The following is a 22,270-nucleotide window of genomic DNA, read 5'->3' on the forward strand; positions in this document are numbered from 1 at the left end:
TTGTTTCTGTGTGGACGGAGCCTTAGTCATAGTTTTAGTCAACAAAAGCAACACTGCTCCAGGTATATAGGAATTAAAGTACAGTCAAGCACAAGCTTTATGTTCTCATGTTAGCCATGTTTCATTTATTTCTAGAATTTTCTGCCAATCAAAATTGGACTACGTGCCTCAGTTTTAATGTCTTACCGTCAGTACAGGTTCTCATTCATCAAGGTCTTGGTTATCCAACAGGGGGTTCTGGACTTAAGACTCTTGAAAATGCTTCACCTGTCCTCCAAAAGGCTTCTTCAAGCTTCTCTTCTTCAGGGAACCGTGCAGTTTTCCATTTGGATAAAGCTTAAGCCTATTAGAATATTTTAGTTCGAACACAAAGGAACCCAAAAATTAATCCTTTAATCATCTGAATCTGAACAAAGCAAACACATTTAGGTGAACGGTGAAAGCATCCTCAGTTGAAAAGATGAACACAACACGCACACTACAAATGATTGTCTTGTTTTATTGCACGATAAATCAGTACCACACACTGCACCTGAAGTGAAAACTATCACCTGGATCTCACCACTGATACAGGATCCACCTCTGCCACCATTCTTCAGCTGGTAAGTCACGTAGCACCATGTCTCTGATTTTCAACCTGGTTTGAATTAATTAACACATAAATTTAAACTATCCATGTACAAAACTCTATTCATGATTCCAATCTGACACCACACAAATGCAGTATAATATTACATCATCTGTCATGGTCTCAGTAAAGCCTTCTTGTATGACTGCAGGGATTCCTGAAGCTTGTAGCATGTAGCATAGCTATCAAGGCGATCATGATTAGCATGCTAAAGATAGCTTCACTTCATCAGATCATCTGTCAGCTACATGATACGGACTAATGAGTCTGACGCGTGTTTGAAGCTTCCACGTGCACATCCACATGCTTTTTAATACTTTATTTACAGACAAGTTTAAATGAGGCTACTTTCTGCTGAGGTTATCTCTCTATTTTACTGATAAAACACGACATTTCTAAAATAAACATTTCTGTTAAATAAAGCTCTTTATATCATCCAGAAGAATCCTCCTTTTATCCAGCAGTCTGAGTCTTTGTGAGTCTGTTAAGAGTCTGTAGGACATCACACATGTCCTTAGTCTCTTAGCGTGATGATCACATGGTCGTCCTGTCCTTTCCACAGCATCTCCCCCTCAAAGTCCAGCATCTTGTGTTTGCGGCAGCGCAGCAGGATGCCCACCACCTTATCTGAGATCTTCACGTAGCGGTCAAAAAGTCGTCCGAAGGTGATGACGGTACGTCCCTCCTTGTCCTTAAAGTTCATGTCTCTGATAATCCACACCATCTCCTCCATCTCTCTGTGGATGTGTTTCTGAGCTCTGTCGCCCCTCTCTGCCGTCTTGGAGCCATCTTTGGGACGACCGTAGCCTGAGTCGCCTTTACGGAGGCGCTGAGACATGGCGTACTCGTAGTCAAAGTCATCGCTGAAGGGGTTCAGCTTCTGGCCCTCCACATGCTGCTCCGACCACTGCTGCCAGCGGTTCTTGATGTCATTGGTGGTGGCGAGCTTAATCTGGAATTAAAGGAGAGCGGGCATGTTAACATGAGAGTAAAGAGACAAGTTAAAAGTTTTTATAACTTTTTACCAATCAAAATCATGTCCTAATTCATGATAGGGCCTCTATGAGAAAATTTAAGTGCTCTGAGGGTGCTGAAGCAAGTCTGACAAAAGTACCACCTCATTTCTTACACAATAAACTCTTCAAAAGTCTACTGACGGAAGATATATAGAGAAATTTAGAAGATATATATTCAGAAAAATGGACTGCACACTGGCACAGGGGTTAGTCTGAGGACAAGAAGTTTCCTGCTTCAAATCCCAGTCAAATAGGGCCTTTGAGTGTTTACTTTGCATGTTTCTCCAGAGCTGTCAGATATGCTCTTCAGGTTAATTTGTGACCCTTAATTGACCATGAATTTAAGTGTCTCTGTTTGTTAGCCCTGTGACTGACTGGTGACCCGTCCAGGATGTGGACAGCTGGGATTGGCTCCAGCAGCCTATAATCCCAAACAGCATAAGCGGTGTATATAATGGATGGTTAAGAATGACGTTTGAGTGATTAGATGAGCCAAAAACTTCTCTGGACCTTAAACTAAGTGTTTGCTAGGGGAGTACAAATTCATTAATGTGGATAAACACATTAACCTGACACCCATTTGGTAAATCTCCCATAGACAGTATTTGGGAAAGGGCAGAACCTTTGAAAAAAAAAAAAAAAAGTTGGGAGGGTGACTGGATGAACGTTCTGTCCAGATAATAATAAAAAAATCTATTTAAATTTATTTAAAAAGCACATTAACTACATTTTTGTGATGTTTCTTTTTTTCTTTTCTTTTTTTTTAAGTTTATTTTGGGCATTTCTGTGCCTCCACCTGATAGAGGAGGACGGTGGATAGAGTCGGAAACAGGGACAAGAGCGGGGAGAGACACGCGGCAAAGGGCCCCAGGCTGGACCTGAACCCGGGCCGTCAGCGCACATGGGACGCGTCTCAAACACTCGGCCACCTGTGCCCCTTTTGTGATGTTTCTATTCTATTTTATATTTTCTTTTTGATACTTTATTTTTCTATGTTGATCTCTTTAAAATCCCTTCCAGCAAAACTACAGTGGTTTCTATAGCATCTTAATATTCTGCCTCTACGTTATCTGTTTGCACAAAACATCAAGTTAAAGTCCTTGTATGTGAAATAGCACAAGGCAATAAAACTAAATTATGATTTAGTTTAATGGTCTGTTGACCTGACTAAAGTTTCTGCACAATGAAAACCAGAAATAATAATAATAAAAAAAACTGCCATTTAAGATAGCTTAAAAGCTGTGGCTTTAGTAGTGCTGTTTAGCGGTGTCTGATTCAGGCTCTGCAGCTAAACAGAGAGGGTTAAGTTCTCTAATGCCTTCTTGCATGCAATAATTGAAATCCGACATGTCATGTAAACTTTCTAAATAATGTGGCTTGAAATGCAGCTGCTAACCCCTTCATTTATCAAACTGAAGATTGCAATAGAACATGGTGTTATAAATTAACATTCCATGTTAGTATTGGACTCCATGACGGACTGTAATAGTGCAGAAAGGATGATTCAGGTCAAATCACAATCATAATATGTCCTTATTATACCTTTGGCCCATGCTTTTTTCATTAACCTCACCTTGCATCCTGAAAACATCTTAAAAATACCCACACAGTGCGTTTATCACTTTTGGATTGACGACAAAAGTCACTTGACCGTGCTGCTCCATCTCATAGATCACGTTGATGTGGGTTCATTCTGATTAATGAGCCTCCATCTTTAAATAAACTCCCCTCTGGTTGATGCATTTGATCCCTATCTTGACCTTTGCTTTGCACTCAGTCCTGACGTACACCAACATAAAGCAACGTTTAACTTTACAGTTTACACTACTTTACCAAGTAGTGTATCCGTTGAAGTTCTTATTGTGAAAATTTAAATTCTCTTAAGCCTTCATTAATAACTCTTACAACTATTTATAATAAAATCCCATTAAGTGATACCCTTATTAATATAAAACCTTCCTGATCTTCCTATACAACCTCATCTCCGACCCTGACCCCCCTCCTCTCTCCCTCCCTCGGTATTTTCCGGAGCTTGCCAAGCATTCAGATCAGTGTCCTTGTTGGAATTCGCTCTATGAAAAGTGAGGACATGTCACGGAGAGAGCGTCCACACAACTCAGTGAACCCTTAATCCCTCTGATCAGGGATCTCACACTGGCGCCCTGAAAAACCCTTATTACAGGACAAGCAAGGGCCGGTTTTTAAATGCCCCAGATAGTTTGAATCTCTTCTTTCGTCAGATTTTAAAATCAGGACCTGTAGTTGCAGTATACTTTCAATTTTTTTTTGCCATACGTTTCAGTTGTGTTGAAAAACACCTTTTTATACAGCATTTACCATCACAATCTACTGCAAAAGGTTACACCTGTTTTCCACCTAAAAGGTTGGTTGTGACCTATAAACATGTGTAGCAAATAAACCATATAAAAATCAAAAACTTCTACTGTCATGACAGTGATTGAAAGTTATTTCACTACATTAGACTGGTGGGGTTTGATGCTACTTTTTACCATCTTTTCTCCTCCTTTAGTTCGGAATTGTGCATTGAAATCATAATTAGTTAATTACACACAAGTGAGCAGAGGAAGTGAGCAGATTGTTTTTTACCTCATCTCCCCCGCTGGTCTGCTTTCTTACTAACATCGATCCTGTCCAGGTAAACTTTCCTATCTGTTCTGTCCGATACAGTGCGGAGTGGGATGCATGCCACAGGTCTGTTTAAAGGAAAAAGAGACAACCATGGCAGCCATCAAAGCTGACATTTCTTAATGCTATGCAGAAATCTAAACCCATCTTCCAGGTATATAAGGATGGGTTTACTATTTTTAGATGTCAAAATGACTCTTCTTCTTCTCAGATAAATGATTTCTCTCACTTTGAAAGAACTGTTCAAAACATTTGAGGTAATATTAATACTCAATAAAGTTTGAGTCATTTTACAAGCTATTTTAGTGAATGTTACCTCATATTGTATATTTAAGGAATAAAACGTTAAATATTTGATATCAGATGTTCCTCGGCTTTTATAGCTTGCATTAGTTTTTGTAGAATCAGTATTGTTACAGGAGCTTGCACAGCTACGGAGCCAGGTTCTCTTCAATTTGGCACCAACGACCACTATCCTGTTAAGTGTCCCATCCACAGTATGTTGTGGTTTGGACTTTATAATGTAGCGGGCAACTTCACTCATGGTGCGAAAGTGTCTAATGCTCAGAGGCATTCTTGGAAAACTCTGTAGAATAGGGCAGTGGTTCTCAACCTTTTCAGCCCACAACCTCCAAAATAAAGGTGCCAGAGACTTTACCTGAAGGTGGTTGAACACAGCCATGAACATAGGATCAGGGTTTGGGTGAGGGTTAGGGGGTAGGGTTAGAATGTGCAGACAAGGCCACCCATTAGGAGGGATAAAAAGGGAGGTTTCTGGGACCCAGCCAAACTGAGGGCTCATGGAGGTCAGCAAAATCATGGTCAACTGTGAAGTCAAGCTGTGAAAAACATATTTTATATTTGACCCAAATAATAACCACTCTTATAGAAATAAAAGAAACAAATATCTCTGTCTACTCATTTGTGTAGTCAATAGCCTTCTTAAAATGAAAGTAACTTATTAATAACCTATTTAAAGTGGGTTAAAAATTTGCTTAAAGAGGGGTTATTATACCTCCCCGATTTTTAAAACATAAATATAAAGTCACAATGTTGGGTGTCCATACTTCATGTTTGCAAATTTTCAAACCCAAATATAAACGTGTGTTGCAGTAATCTTGGAATTAGAGTGTAAACAGATGAAAACGGTTCGTTGGGAATCTCTCAGAGATCTTCCCGAGACGAAATTTCGATGGAGTGAAGTGATGAGGTCATCCAGTAGGATCTACTGACTGGTTTGTCCGTGGTGCCAGCAAAGCGGAACAGATCGCTCCCACAAGGTCTTTTAGCCATTTAGCCATTCAGTAACACAGTAATGAAACACTAACCAAACAGATACGTCCTGCTCTATCCTTCGCTGCTGATGGTGTTCTTCCCCCTCTCTCTCCAAACTATTGCGTCAGACTCCGGGTCGAATACGTACAGACGTATATCAAAATTCGCCATATTTTACTCAGTCGGACCGGTACATTCAAAGTTTACAAGTGCGTAAACATGGCCACAGTGGAGGGGGCGGGCACAAAACATTGAGTCCTGCCGTCGGCCAGACTCTGGAAAATCGGCCAATCGGAGGAAAGCAGGTCAGTGGAGTGGGGGGCGGGGTTTTCTAAAGAGACAGCAGCGAAAACGAAGCATTTCAGACGGAGGTTAAAATAAGGGTTTTTCAGGATGCCGGTGTGAGAAAAATGAGTTTTTTTTTGAGCTGTAAACCATGTGAAGCTACTACATGGGTGTCAGAGAGATGTGTAAGGCCTTGAAAAAAAAGGCATAATACCCCCTCTGTAAATAAGTTAATAATGGCGAAAAAGTTGTGGAAAAGGTGTTGGAATTGGATTTTTTAAGAACATAAATGGGAAAAAAAATAACCAAAAATTGATTAAACTGGCAAAAACGGGCACAAAATTGGTAAAAGGGGATTAAAAAGTGGCTGAAATGGTTTTAAAGTCCAAAAAATAGGTAGAAATTAGGTGGACTAGGATGAAAAATTGATACAAACTGGCAAAAATGGGATAACTGTGGTTAAAATGGGCAAAAGTAGTGTAAAAAGTGGTTGATAGAGGCAACAATGGGCCGAAAGTGGTAAGATTGGTTTAGAAGTGACCCCAAGGTTTAGAACCATTAGATTAGGGAATGATGGTCATATTATTTAAGTGCAATTACAAAAAAAATACTTGAAGCGATTATGTACTGTTTACTAAAAACTTAAAAAAATGTAGATCTGAATTAGCTATTTTGGATTTACAACTCATTTTTTCAAACAACCTTCAACTGTTTGGTCTTTCATAGACCTTAGGTCTTAGGCCTTAGGCCTTTCAGACTGGCAAGGCTCCAGTTCCTGAATCTTATTTTGAACTGGCTGGCGTATTCAAACAGAGAAAGAAATTGGTTCTGAACCTGAAAAGTTTGTTCTCATCTGGAACCAAAAATAGTTGGTTCTTTCTGAGGAATCGTCATCAGTGGGTGGAAGAATTCCTGATGAAGCTGGAGAGCAGTACGAGGGGCAAGTTATATGCCAAACTTACAGAAGTGAAGGTGAAGGCTGGGTTCACCTGAGCGACAGACCAAATATTTAATTAACTCAAGAAACTAGAGAAAGAAAACCAGGACAGCAAGAGAGACTTGGGCAAAAGTTGAGCCAGGGTTGTGTTTACTTCTGTCTGGGTAACACGGAGCAACGTCCTCCTCCCACTTTGTTTCCACTTAAACTGGTGTGAACGCAGGCACCAAGCTCCAAGGTTCTGAGACTCTAGAACACAGTCAGAGTCAACCAGAACCATGTCCGTCTGAAAGCACTCATAATATCAGCAGAAGGCCTTACTTTCATACTACAGTGCGGTACGAGCATTTCTAGATTCAGGGATTTCTTCTACCCGGTCCCTTTCTTTGAAATTCCTGTGACTAACAGAATCTAAAGGTTGATGGACAGAAAAATCTGTTTTAAAAAAGCACCTCCTATGATGCACTCCTAATATTTTTCATCACATTAAATCCTGATTACTAATGTCACCATCAGGCAGAAACAACTGTCAGGTCTTCTCCTTTGGATGATTTATGGCTCACATATCCAAGTATCCGTGAATAAATCAGCCAAATCAAACCTCTTCTAGTCAGTGTCTCTTTCATATTACTCCTCTCCTCCTGCACTCTCACCCCGTTCTCCCCCCACCGTGGTCCCACCTGAAGGTCAGGTTGGAGAACCCGTTGGAGAACATGTTGGAGGGCATGCTGTCTCTATATTTATTTATTCCATTGCGCTCCAGTCTGTCCAGCTTGTGTTTTTACGAGTTGGACTTGCTCTCTGGCAACCTCTTCGACATGTCCACAGCCTTTTATAGCTGAGATTTTACTGTTGATGTTATGCAACCGTCCTGAACTTTGGTGTTTGATTTCACCAAAGAGACGTCTGCTTAAACTTGTTTATTTGAGCCGGGAGACTTTTTGGCTCTTGTTTCGGCTTTAGAGTAAAGAAAGGACGAATTAGGAGCCTGTTAATGTCTGCTCAGAACTTCATAATTTCATAAAGTCTCAGAAAGCTCAAATTAATGATCTGTGTTTTCTGTCATCTTCAACACTTAAATGTGCAAATCTCCTCTCACCTCCGTTAGAAAATAAAAAGTCTACATGTTTCCCTTACATATTATATGTTGGTGAGTGACCGTTCCATGAAGATAAATTACAATATTCATTCTACCTTCCTTATTTATAATGATGCTCCTCCTTGTGCTCAATGAATCTAAGATCAGACTGCAAAAACTGTCATCTCAGAATTTGAAAAGTCCCAAGAAACAGACAGAATTTCTTCATATTCATTAAAATAGCAAAGAAAAATGAAAGAACTTTACAATGAAATCTACTTCTTGCAGCTATTTTCACCTTTATTCCCCCTCACTTCTTTAAGCCTTGAAATAAAATGTGCATCTGGGCTTCTTATATGAAGCTAGCTTGTTGTAAGTGTAACGACCAGAAATTAGCATGAAAGATGTACATTTTTGGAGTGCAAAAATTAGGATAAAGATTTTTGAAGATTAGTTACATATGCATGGCCATAAATACTGTAATTCTTCCAATCAATCGATAGTAAAGGCCTGCATAAACTTTTAAGGCCTGTCTCTCTTTATTAGCTTGGGTATCATCAAAAGCCAAAACAGCACAATTATTAATGCTTTCAAACTCTATTTTAAATGGTGCCGCTTTTCTCCTCTTTGCAGGAGTGATCACCACACATGACTCCACTCTGAGCTGATCAGAGTGTTTGCTCAGATCAGGCTTGTAAGTAAACATGGGAAGAGAGAAGAACACAGCAGACTGTTATGCCGTTATTGGCAGTTTAAACCAGCATGTCTTGTATGTTTCACTCATGGCCGAAAAATCTTTATGAGACAAAACTCACAACTTTGAGCAATAATCCTGACCCACATCTGATCAGACGACATGAACCTGATATGCTTGATCAATCAGAATCCAATCATTCATTGTTCATCAATGTGCAAAGCTAGACTGATTTTAGATCAGCAGATAAATATTTTGTTTTTGTGAGTGCTTTTTTGTATTTTTTTTTTTTGTATTTTTATTTCCTCACGTTTTTGGTGCATTTTGGTATATTTTGTCTTCAGCTGCTGCTGATTGCTTTTCAACTTGTTCCACCTGTCTTGTCTGTCTCTGGTTGGCTTTGCTGCCTCTGATTGGTTGGAACAGCTAATAGGTGGAGCCTAACCATAAAGAATGATTAGTGAGGCCTGACTGAAGGCCTCTCTCTCTCTGATTCATGGCTTTACTTTATAGAGGGGTGGTCTCACCACAAATGTTTGTAGCTTCACCCTGACCAACATGTTGGCTTCTTAAATGTTTTGGACAAAATAATAAAGGATTTTTTTAAGTATTTAAAATTGAAACCCAATGAGGGAAATAAAAAAAAAGTTTTAAGAAATGTCTCTCCAGCAGCCACTTAAAATGGAAAACCTGATCAATGATTTTTAAAATATTAAAGGTCATATATTTTACCCTCTAAGACAAGTCTATATTGGTCTAGGAGTTCCCCAAAACATGCCTGTGAAGTTGGTTTCAGAAAAAACACTCTAGTTTTAGATTTTTGCATGTCTATAAACACCTCTGTTTCAGCCCTGCACAGAACGAGTTGTTTCTGCATCCGTGGCTTTAAATGTTAATGAGCTGTCTGACTCCTCCCTCTCAGGAAATGGATGTGGCCTAATGGATGTGCCTCTCCTACCAGCTGAGAGGAGGATCAGGAGAGGAGGGCGGAACTTTCTACCAAGTGGGTAGGGCCAACTGAACCTGGGGGTGGGGCTAACTCCCCACATGACATCACGAGGGGAAAATCTGAGAATAGCTTGTTTCAACACATATTTTCTGGACAGGCCAGGGGCATATATTTTTGGTAAAGATAGCCTGAAAAAGTGATTTTTCATGATACGCGACCATGTTCATGTATCCCAGGAAAGATAGTTTGCTAAAATCCTCTTAATTTCTAATTTTAGGAGATACTATTTTAAATATTATCTTTTGTCCTTCTGAAATTTCCATTATGTTCCCCACAAAGCAGATATACTCTGTTTGATTAGTGTTGGAAGGATTTTTTTCCTGCAAAACCTAAACAGTTAAAGGCTAAAAAGTTTGAGTTTGGGTGAAACCCTCTCTACAGATTCATTAGCACTTGTTAGCATCCTGACATGACTCATTGTTGATGTGAGATATTTGGCTAACATTCATGCTGTACGTACATTTTCCGTTGTCTGTGTTAACTTGGTTTTGAATTTACCTTTGGCCTACTGGTGCGTTTCTTTGGTTCGATGTCAATCTCCTCATTCTTGGTATCGCTACTGTCGCTAAGCCCCGCCTCCTCTCCGATCCCGCTGTCCTCCGTTTCCACGCTGCTGCTCCTCGACCCCAGCTTCTTCTCCTGCAGCATGTGCTTCCTGTCTTGGATGATGCTGCCTCCTCCTGCTTCTGCGTTCTGCAGAGCTCTCATCTGGCGCCGCCGTGTTGGCGACTCGTTACCCATAAACGGCTTGTTCTGCTCCGGACCGGATTCCATCTTTCCTCTGATGGCGTTGACTAAATCACTGCTGCTGCACTCGCTGCGTTTGGGCTGGACCGTCTTGGTCACGGTGCATGCTCGGATTTTAGTCCCGCTGGTGTCGCTTGGATCAGATGTGATGACACGCGGCTTGACGGTGAGTTTGACAACATGGTTGCGCTCTATTTTGTCTGTTTCTTCGACGGATGAGGGCATCCAGCCGCTTGGGATGGCGTCCTGCTTGTTTGAGTGTTCATTTGCCCAGCCCTGCCAACTCTTAGCCAAGTTAGCCACCATTGCGGCACATCTTATCTTCTTAACGGCTCGTTTGAAAGCCTGGGGCTCCTGACGGGGAAGTGTGGCGGTCCCTCCACTGCTCATGATGAAACCAGAAGAGACGCTATCCAGAGGTTTGTGTTTTATGTGTCTTCTGTCTTTCCAAATGCTGGTGGAAAGCGTCTGAAAGTCGTTGCAGAATATGGCTGAGCTTGTGATGTTCCTGATAAAAGCTGCACAGAAGTCAAACTTCAACCACAAGTTGGCAAAATGCAGAAAAACTCTTGAATTATTCAGCTTCTTTAAGATCAAATCAAAGTGAAGTCTTCCCGCTTGAGGGTGAAAATCCGTCCCTCTCAGTCTTTATATCCCTGATTGATCTTCACGGAAACTTCCGCAGCTTTCCAGCCCATCACTCGGTCAGTGGGTGAGCGTGTTGGTGTGAAGAGTGCGAGGACTTTGTGTTTAATCCCTCCTGAAGCCTCTCTGGCTCTGCAGTAGCCTTTAAATAGGGCTGGGTCGTAAAGGAAGTGATGTCGCAGGAGTCCACGTGAGACCAGAGAGGTCTGGTGTCACAATTTTTATCACACACTGATGGGGTGAGTGCCGAGTGGAATTTGCCTGGGTGGGATGGGGGGAACAGGTGCCCTGTGTTTTTTAGCCCGGAGGTTTCTGTCCTGACACACAAACAGGCCTCTGAGCCTCTGAGTCAGCCTCCCATACCCTTCATCGTGTATATATAGGCATGTTTTCAATGCTTTGATCACCTCCATCAGCTGTGAGAGTGTCAATTTCAGGATTGTGGGTCACTCAAAAAACACCCACTGCATGTGTTTGTCTGCATGTCTGTGCATGTATGTGGCTGCAGCTATTTCAGTCTGAGTGTATATCTGTGAATATGAGACGATTAGACTCAGAATCACAGCTCAGGCTCTACACCAGTGAAAGATTTATTTAAACATCGGCCATGTTTGCTTTGACACTGGTGTTCTCTGCACACACTGGATGTTTTTGCATGGCTGCATAAATGTATTTACATGTCAATTTAAATCTACAACCCCAATTCCAAAACAGTTGGGGCGCTGTGTAAATAATGACTGAAGATGTGTAAGCTGCCCACGCCATAGGCACTAATGCAACCCCATACCATCAGAAGCTGGGGTTCCATTACAGTTTCTCGCAAAATGAAAGCAATATTTCTTAAATTTCGATTAAATACAATTTCGCTTTGAATGCGTTTTTGGGCACAGGCCTTGCAATTCTCGTAAAATCTCACCTCGCATGAATCAGCTGCAGGGAAGCTTGACTCTCAAAACCTGTTGCGTGTTGGTACGGTTTTGGTTACATCTACGGCGGTTGCCTTGATAATTTTGAACAAAAGACGAAGGCAACACATGATAGTTCAGAGGTAAAGTCAGTATGTATGGCAAAAGCCACGTATAAGGGTATAAGTATGATGTTAAGAAAAGTCTCGTCTCTCCTTCTGTCCACACGAACTGCGCCATGTTGTCTCGGAGTGACTGGTCATGTGACACTGTACGTCACGTCCAGTGACTTGTAAATGCGGAAAAAGTGTTTCCATTACACTTTTGCGATATATTTCTGTATCGAAACGCCTGAAAAATCTCCTCATGAAAGCATCAAAACTTTATAGCAATACTTTAGGGTTTTTTTTCGAAATTCAGGTGTTTCCATTCCCAGTTTTTTATTGCACTATTTCGATTTTGCGCATTTCCAAGTGTAATGGAACACGGCTAGAGATGCAGGCTTTAGAACTGAGCCAGCATAACATGCTTGATGGTGCTTCTCCTCTTTTGTCCGCAGGACATGGCGTTTGATTTCCCCAAAAAGAATTTCAAGTTTTGATTCATGTGACCACAGAACAGTTTCTAGATCCTGTTCACCTATGGCTTCTTCTCTCCATGATCCAGCTTTAACCGTCATTCATGGATGGCACGGCCAACTGTGTTGACAGACGATGATTTCTGGAAGTGTTCCTGAGCCCATGCAGTGATTTCCTGTACAGAATCATGCCTGTTTTAACACAGTGGCCCCTGAGGGCCCCAAGATCACAGCATCCAATTTCGACCTTCAGCCTTGTCCCTTCCTCAGAGATTTCTCCAGATTCTCTGAATCTTCTCATGATATCATGGACTGTAGATGGTGGGACATTCAAAGTCTTTGCAATTTTATGCTGAGGAACATTTTTCTGAAATTGTTCCACAATTTTCCACATTTTTTCACAAACTGATGAATCTCTGCCCATATTTCCTTTTGAGAGACTCTGCCTCTCTAAAATGCTCCTTTTATACCCAGTTATGTTACTGACCTGTTGCCAATTAACCCAATTAGTTGCAAAATGCTCCTTGAGGTGTTTTTCATTAGCTCCACTTACTTTTCCAGCCTTTGGTTGACCCATCCATACTTTTTTGAGATGTGTTGCTGACATCAAATTCAAAATTAGCTTATATATATTTTTTTTATGAAATAGTAAAATGTTTCTGTTTCTACATCTAATATGTCATTTATGTTGTATTGTGAGTAAAATATGGGTGTATAAGATTTGAAAACTATTTTATTTTTTACATTTCTCACAGCTTCTATGTTTTTCTTCAGTGCATTACTTTTTTATTTAATTGAGTTCACTTCTCTTCAACATTTCCTGTACAGAACCAGTCTGTCTGAAATCAATAAAACCCATCCATCCATCTATCCATTTTCTATACCACTTATCCTGTAGACTTATCCTAGAGACAGACATGCAGGCAGGCTTGCACTCACACCTACGGCCAATTTAAAGTGACCAATTAACCTAATGTGCATGTCTGGAGGTGAGAAGAAGCTGGAGAGAACCCACGCATACATGGGAACACAGAAAGGCCCTGACCATGAAGCGAACCAGGAACCTTCTTGCAGTGAGGAGACAGCGTTGACCCCTGTACCGCCTTACAGCCCCTCAATAAAACCAAGAAATATTATTGCTTTATTAAAGCTATGACTCTCGTAGTGACGCAATAAGTCCAAACCATCTGAAATTCATGCACAGATTCTGATGTAAAATCAGTTAGTAATCAAACTTAATAATCATGATCTCAACATCAATCAAAATAATCCTGATTATGTTTTTTGTATTAATTAAACAGTTCTAGTTGTGTGACAGACAACACACGCCCACACCATCCTGGAGCAGATTTTACTGCCTCATTTTTCACGATTTTGAAGCTTGATTTTATAAACTTAGAGATATTTTATTTGGCTGAAATTTGATTTAGGGGTTTGTAACAGTGACCTGTCATACAACAAACTTAAATACAGATTTATTTTCACTTTACAGGGTCTTTAAATAACTGGACGATGGCTAAATATGTGAACGCAATCTTTTGGCTTATTTTTACACCAAACAAAAATCTGCTTCTGTCTCTCACAGTGGTTTCATGCAGGAAATAAACAATAAAAATAGAGTGATTTTGTGTGGAGCTCCTGTTTGTTTATCTGATAAGAGTCTGTCTGTGTTTCTAACAAAGTAAATCCTCTAATGAAGCTGTTTATTTTTCACTTCTATTCCCCAGTCCTCTCCTCTGCTCTCCTGTGGTTTGTTATGTAATAAATAAACACTGGTCCAAGTGTATCCTCAGTAAACTCATTAGTCAGAGTTATAATAAACAGAGAGGTGTATTAATAACAGCAGCAGTCTATGTAGACGGAGTGACAGAGTGACTGATGAGAGAATAAACATCAGATTAAATGATTAATGAGCTGTATCCAGGCATTAGTGTTCATTAAACACAATTAAAGATGACGTTCTAACAAAGGAATCTTATACGGTTCTGATCCTAATGCATATTCAACTCATTATAGAGTTTATTAGAGCAGAGCCAGGTTTACATTGTGGTCACTTCATGAAGACAGTGATGGTTATATTACTCAACAAGCTGTAGCAGAAAAGTATGTAATGAAAACCTGGCCCGGATAAAAACAATGAAAATAGAGGAGAAACCAAAAAAAACAGGAGAAAAAAGTTTTTTTTAATTATGTCCATTAGAACGGGGGTTCTCAACCTTTTCAGCCCGTGACCCCCAAATAAAGATGCCAGAGACCGGGGACCCCCGCTGTACCTGACGGTGGCTGAACACAGCCATGCACAGGGAAGCATATGTGCAGACAAGGCCGCCCATTAGGGGGGAAAAATGGGAGAGCTTTCTGGGACCCAGCCAAACTGGAGGCCAGCAAAATCATGGTCTGTTGTAAAGTTAAGCTGTGGTATTTTAGATTTTACCTGAATAATAACCACTCTTATCAAAGACAATAATTTTAATTCATTTGTGTAGAAAGTAGCCCTCTTAAAAATGTAAAAAATAGCTAAAATGGGTTAATAATGGCAAAATATGGTGGGAAAGATGGAGAAATTTGATTTTAAAAGCAGCAGAAATGGTTTAGAAATGCCCAAAATTTGAAATTGAATTTTTTTTTAGTTTAGAAGTGGCAGAAAAAAGTGATGGAAAGGGTTTAAAATGACAAAAATGGGTTGTAAGTTGCAAAAACTGGCAAAATTGGTGGGAAAAAGTGATAAAAACGGATTAAAATTAGGCAAAATTAGTGCAAAGTGGCAACAGTGTACTTCAAAAGTCTTCTTAGCTTTTTTAAGGCTGGAGACCCCCTCTCAGGGTCTCACGACCCCCAATGGGGTCCCGACCCCAATGTTGAGAACCCCTGCGTGGGATGATACCACCTCAAACCCATAGAATTTAAATTCCACCACTAGGGGGCTCTCAAAGAAAACAAACAGAGCTGTGCTGCTAAGCTCCGCCCACCTCCATTATTCACTTCTTGAGAAAAAACGAAAACTGTTCATTAAAAAGTGAACTCTGTGAGGTTAACAGTGAAGCAACCAACATTTTGGTTTCATGGATGTAATTTCACTTAGGAAGAAAAGATGTTAAAATTGTTTTCCTTCTAGTTAATGCTGTGAGATATCCCAGCATGCTTTGCAAGTGGTGTTAATTGTTGCAGCTATTTTTAATTTAAGTCTTAGTCTTTAGATCAAATGTCTTTTAGTTTAAGTCACATTTTAGTCATTTGTACCCTAGTTTTAGGGTTAGAGTTTTAGTTTTAGTCTAGTTTTAGTTGACAAAAACTCAGAAACATCTTAGTCTAGTTTTAGTCCATAAAAAGTCCTCTAACTTTAGCCTGAACCTTTAGTCCAAGCATTTATTTTCTTGCCTAAATCTGATGCCAAGTAATGGTAATGTGTTCTATGCTCTCAGCTAAACCTGGGGTCCCTGCTTTCTACTGCTGAGAGGAAGGAGAGCTACAGATGCATTGTATTTTGACAGATTTACCCACAGTGGAAATATATCACAGATTTTGAATGAGTGGAGTTGGGTGTCTTTTGGTATAAGGCAGACATTTTTCTTTTTTTGTCCCTCTACTTTTTGAGCCCACAGTGACTCTAAAGGCCGATTTATACTCCCTTTACGTACGAAAATGTATGTATACGTCCTTTTCAAATGATTTTACCGTCACTGCTCACATGCGTCCTTTATGTTGGCATGGATGTTAACCAATACATCCACCGGGGGGCAGCCCAGCCCAGCCCAGAGTCAAAAGTTTATGACAACAAAACCTCAAAAACAAACATGGCAACTGTGGAGGAGGTATTGATAATGTACCTCTGGCATGACAGACAAAAACAGAGGCAGTGTTGTAGGAGGCCAACTCGCACAACTTTTCCTCAAAAAGTCCCGCCATTGTTATTTCTTCTTCGTGTCTCACTAGAGCTATGTATCAGGTAGTGACAGCAACACTGCCCCCATGGTTTTTTGTTTGGCCCATATCTGTAAGCTTTATGGAAACGTGCAGAAATATGGACGAAATGAACACGGAGCACAGACAGAGGGCTCCATCTGTATCCAGATTTGTATTTAACGTTGAGCATAAATGGGCCTTAAGCTGCTCTTTTAGTTTTAGTTATCCTAAGATAAGCTTCCTGCTACCACTGTTTTAGACAGATAAAGTCTTGCACTGTTAATATTTTTATCTTTTACTTTTTCTGGTGTCATTTTATTTTTAGGCCATGTGCCTTTGCTCATATCTTCCATATTTTCCCTGAGTTTTTGTAGCTGCTGTGCACTTAGACTATCTCCTTCTGGGAGTCCTAATTTAGTCTCCCACACATGAATTATTTTAGTGCTGCCTGGATACCTTTTTCCATAAGGCTACAGATTGCAGAAATTAATTCAGTTTTAGTTTTATGTTTAGATCTGCCTGAACCCATTTTAGTTTCTCAAATAAAAATTGACACTCACCAGGAAAGCAAGAAAGGCTGCGGTTCGGTCTCCAGGGACTCCAGGAGCTGTGACTCAGGCCATGATGACTGGCGAGGAAGTCTTTGCTCGCACCTCTTCTTCACAGCTGCTGCCTAACTATCTATGCTGCTGGAAGGATTGACTCTTTGTACGCAAGGTGGAGCATGAGTTTGTTGTTCAGCCTGTGGTCCGCTGCCGCCGCTCTGCTCCCACTTTCCAACACCAATTGTAGCACTCACTCCAAATTATAGCTAAGATACTGTTATAATTCAGGTAAGTATTGATATGAATATGGGCTAGAGTCAGAAGCTAGGAGTTCTGGAGGTTGTGGACCAGTATAATAAACACACAGCAAGACCAAAGTATATGCAAATAAGGTGTATTAAGTAGTATTGAGTGAAGTAATTAAGTGTTTACATATATACAGTTGGTCATGACCATAAAGTCGACACCTGTACACAAATACAATGAGCCGTTGAGCAACAGCCAAGAGTCAATGAAACATAATCTATAAATAATCCCTCCCCAAAGTTCATAAAGTTCTTGGGTTCCTCCAATAGGAGGAGTGTAAGTGAGTAGTGTCTTTGTGTTCAGAAGTCCATTTGAAAGTTCATCTGTGTGTCAAATGAGTGCAATGGGATTTATATCTCCTACCGCACTGGTGGAGAAGAAGATGATGATGTTTGTCTTCGGTTCTAGTTCTGGATAGCTCGCCATCGAAGTTCATTTGATCATGTGATCCCAGGGAAAGGAAAAACCCTGGCCAACTCGAGGTGACAAATCTGAGCACATCACTCGCTTCAGATGGCTTCCATACAACATCTGCTGCAGCCAAATACAATGCTTCCTCTATGCCTGCCCGAGTGACTGCTCCGCCATGATTAAATCACGTGACTCACGTGCATCACGTGACCTACGAGTTACGCAGCCGAAATACCGTGAGAACTCGTAGCGGTTCTTGACAGCAGTACAGAGTCAAAGGCTGGTAGTTTTCTGTTTTACAGGGGGTTACACAATGCTATAACTGAAGATTAGTTAGATAACTATCAAGTATAGGCCAAGCCTATGTGAGATTCCACATGTGAATGTTGGCCCCGCCAACGTCTCTGATTCAGAGGGAAGAGAAAGATGACTGACAAACCAGTGCATGTTTCAATGATTCTCTTCGATTTATTGCAGGATGACATGAGCTTATATACAATGTGACAAAAGCAAGTTTTACACGTGGCAGTGTACTCTGCCCGAGAGTTAAAGGCAATAAAAGACATTACATGATGCATGATATAATAAGTTTGAGTTACCCTTTGTGCATTACACAAAAACTTCCTGAATTATATAACTAATTACAAATTGCAGAGTAATGCTGAGTAATCAAAAATAATGTCTGTCTTATACCATCTTTACTGGCATTACTAACGTCTAGTAAGGTCAAAGGTGGCCTGCAGGGTCAAGAGTTGCAGCTGGGGTGGGAGGTGTGCTGGAGTTATGCAAATTCTGAGTAGAACTTGAGACCAATGTCAGGGAATAATTGTGGTCAAGCAATTTCCAAATTGCAGTGGGTGGAATATTCCTTTAATTTAAGAAGTCTGCCAAAACACTTTTTTATTTGGCAGAGATGTAATACTGTGCTGAAGCACACACTCAAGTATCATATTTTTAGACAAGCAAAAATCCTACCTTTCTTATTTTTGTTTATGCTTTCCCATTAAATATAAGAATGACATAAAAATAATAATTCTCTCCAATACAACCACTCATTGAATTTGTAATATGAGTGGAAATAATCACAATTATCATCCTTGTTTTGATACATATGTTATCATTAAGCAGTGATGCATTAATGTTAATGGATATAAGAAGAAATTAGCAGAGTCCAGATCTGTTGGTGGACTTTGATACCAGGTCTCAGTGCAGCTGAAACGTTTCTCTCTGTTGGCTTCCACACAAAGATGAATGCGTGTTCTGAGTGTTTAAAATAACCCACGAGAGACCAAACTGTCAGCGGCTCGGGTTTCAGACCTGTGTGACTGAGCGTGTGTGCGTGTGTTTCTGTGTGTACTTCAAGTTCTCAGCCTCACTCCAGCAGCTGCGTCACGTGCACGCTCCCACCACCCGCTGTGCACAGAAATAGACATGTTGGCAGTAGAAAGCAATGAGAAAGGTGTGAGGACTGAGAGTAATGATCCCAGTATTTATACATGACTTAATCAGAGGAAAAGTTTGGTTTATATTTAACATGAGCTGTGAATCACAGACAGAGTGATGAGATAACAGTGAGATTCCTGAAGTGTCACGTTATGTTGGATCACCTGCAGAACGTGGGTTCTATTATGGTGTTTTGACATCTTTATTCTAGAGACCAACTGAAATTAAGACTTTTTGTCTTTAAGTAAAACTGGAAATAAAAGTTTAGCAAAGTGCTTTGACAGCGTACAGTTCAGAACAAAAGCTTCATATGTGTTTGCTATGATTTATAGCGCTTTAATGGTTTCTACTCGCATGGCCGGGTGTGATTCTCTAACTCAGAGGTTCTCAACCTTTTCAGCACCCAACCCCCAAAATAAAGGTGCCAGAGACCTGGGACCCCACTGTACCTGAAGGTGGTTGAACGCAGCCATGAACAATCGAGAATAGTTGTGTGCAGACAAGGCCGCCCATAGGGGGGATAAATGGGGGTGCTCTGGGGCCTCTGGGGGACCATGTAGGCCAGCAAAATCAAAAAATCAAAATTCATTGTAAAGTTAAGCTGTGGTATCCATATCTTATATTTTAACCTGAATAATAACCACTCTTATCAATAAACAAAGCTTTCTTTAAAAAAAAAAAACTCTTTGTTAAAACCAGAATTAAAATAAGTTAAAAATTGATAAAATAGGTCGATAATGGCAAAATAAATAAATAAATAAATAAAAAATAAAAAAATAAAATAATGGTGGAAAAAGTTGTGAAATTGGATTTTAAAGTAGCATAAATTGGTTAGACTCGGCAAAAAATAAGCAAAAAGTGGCAACAATGAGGTTAAGTGGCAAAAATGGCATAGATAGTGGTAAAATGGGTTTAAAAAGCAGCTGAAATTGCTTTAAATTTGCAAAAATGGGTGAAACATTTGGAATATAGCTGACAAATGTCCCACTATGACTTATGTGTGCCTGCAAGTTGTAGTCAATAGAGTTGCTAACCCTCCAAAGCAGATGAATTGGTGAGATTCCATGTCTGTCATCAGGTAGATCGAGCTTGCAAAGCTCCAGTCTGAAACAATCGTGCCAGGTCTGAGAACGGACCCAGCCAATCAGCATCGTTTAAGCAGAACAAAGCAGTAGCTACAGATGGGGTTTAGTTGTACTGGAAAGGGGTAGCAATGGCTGCCACCAGTGTAGCATTGAGCATGGATGTAGGTATCGCATGGTGAAAGTTTAATGAGAATTGGGACACATTTTTTCATCAAAGAAGAGCAGACAGCCACATCAAAAGCTTTTGTTGGTGAAGAAGATGCTTTTGCACACTGGCCTTGGCATGACTTTTATCCACCAACAAGCTCCACTGTTTGTAATATACAACATTGCCTCCCTGCCAAGCTCAAGTTACTACCAAAACTTTGCATGCTACTTCTCATTTTGTCTTGTCTCTCTGATTGGCCTGTAATGGATGTGATGGACATAAGTCTGTCCTGTTATCTTCAAAGATTTTCTTTTGAAAAGTCCTGCCCTTCCAAAATGCTTTGTATGAGAGGTTTCCCAGGTGGTTGTGAATTATATCCATGAAATGGATGTATGGAAAAGTCTGTCCAGCATGTCAGGTTATAGAGTTGTAAAGGCAACTCTATTGTCTCTTGTCAACTGTCCTGTCTCTTTAAAAAGCTTTAAAGAGCTTTAAAAAGTTCCCACATTATTCTTCATCATCTTAAAAGGAATTACAAAGAAGAAAAGGAAGTAAAAAAAAGATGAATCATAATGACTCACTAATCCTCCATTTTCTCTGTAAACAGCAGATTACTGAGGCTGTTTATCCTAAAGCATGTTTCGATGACAAACAGCTATTTGTGCTGTGACATATTTGCTAACAGAACACAGTTTCTATATTTTGGCTGCGTCTGTTTGTCTCTTACATAATCTGCGTATTTGTGTCTAATTGAAGGACGCCTTTTTCTGTGTCTGCTGACGCCATTGCTGCAGGATGGCGAGCCAGGAGAGAGATCTCATTACTGCTGGGTTCCTCTGGAGGAGCAGCGAGCCCGTCCTGGCAGAGAGAGACATCCACCCTGACCGCATGGCGCTGACAAACACTCACAGTCATTTACACTTCTGTCATAGTCAGAGCTCTCAGTGACATAATCCATTCTCTGTCACATAATGTAGACCTGAACCGGAACAGATACGGGATTAAATTTACCACATGAGATCAGTTACATGGCTCATAATCATACAGAGCTCTCAGTGAAATAATGCATTCTCTATCACATGATGTAGACCTGAATCACAGCAGCTACAGGGTTAAATTTGCCACATTAGATTAATGATAATGCTCATAGTCATACATGCAGACAGACATGCTAACACAAACACCAGTGTGCGGTCCAGGTCTCACTGTGAGGGGACAGATTGGAGCCCATGTGTGAAGTGAACGTTTCCCATGCTGTTAATGACGCCGATGGCATCATCAGGCAGCGTGGTTATGAATAACGTGAAAAGGGCATCCGTCTCGGATCTTCAAGGACTATACAGAGCTTAGCAGTGAAGCTCTGGAAGAAGACTTTCCCCTTCATTTCCTCCATAGTGGATCTGGTTATAAGTCTTAATGTCAGAAATTTCCCATGTAGACTACCAATAAGCTGGCAGAGTGTGAAAAGATGGGTTATACTCCTGAAGAAGACAACCTTTAATGATTTCAACCTCTTTATTAAGAAAAACGGTTTTATTCGTGATTGTAGCCAAAAAACTACATTACCCACAATCCCACGGTGCCTCTGATTGCTGGAGCCTGCAGTTACCATAGAGATGTTTAATGTGAGTGACAACCGTTAATGACAACAGAAGAGGTGTATCTTAGTGACATTTAAATATAAAAAGTTCATTGCCAAGGAGGTTATGTGATCGGCAGGGTTTGTTTGTTAGTTTGTTTGTTAGCAACATAACTCAAAAAGTTGAGGACGGATTTTGATGAAATTTTCAGGAAATGTCACAAATGGCATAAGGAAGAACTGATTAGATTTTGGGAGTGATCAGGATCACCGTCTGGATCAGGGAAGTTTTGAAAGGATTCTGTACTATTGGGAGATAGGGCTAATGGCGGAGGTCTGTGCTGTTACCACTTTACACCAGGAGATGGCGGACATGAGTAATTTCAATCCCAGCAGCATTTTTTGGTG

General features: G+C 40.4%; 1 protein-coding gene across 1 annotated transcript; it reads right to left on the minus strand.

The window, feature by feature from the left end:
- Positions 1 to 460: 460 nt before the first annotated feature.
- Positions 461 to 11,075, minus strand: abraa (actin binding Rho activating protein a). The gene is made up of 2 exons (XM_041783412.1): positions 10,067 to 11,075; positions 461 to 1,580 (listed from the first exon to the last, which is right to left on the minus strand). The coding sequence occupies exons 1-2, from the start codon at positions 10,703 to 10,705 to the stop codon at positions 1,143 to 1,145; spliced, it is 1,077 nt and encodes a 358-aa protein (XP_041639346.1). The 5' UTR covers positions 10,706 to 11,075; the 3' UTR covers positions 461 to 1,142.
- Between the last annotated feature and the right edge of the window lie 11,195 nt (positions 11,076 to 22,270).

Source organism: Cheilinus undulatus, linkage group 3 (assembly GCF_018320785.1).
Source record: "Cheilinus undulatus linkage group 3, ASM1832078v1, whole genome shotgun sequence".
In the NCBI taxonomy this organism is placed as follows: domain Eukaryota; kingdom Metazoa; phylum Chordata; class Actinopteri; order Labriformes; family Labridae; genus Cheilinus; species Cheilinus undulatus.

What these genes read in the sequence shown, in the direction of transcription:
- abraa (XM_041783412.1), bottom strand. Translation starts at nt 10,705, where the DNA reads ATGAGCAGTGGAGGGACCGCCACACTTCCCCGTCAGGAGCCCCAGGCT. An exon ending in AACGCACCAGTAGGCCAAAG is followed by an intron (nt 1,581 to 10,066) that starts GTAAATTCAAAA and finishes CTTTAATTCCAG; the next exon opens with ATTAAGCTCGCCACCACCAA.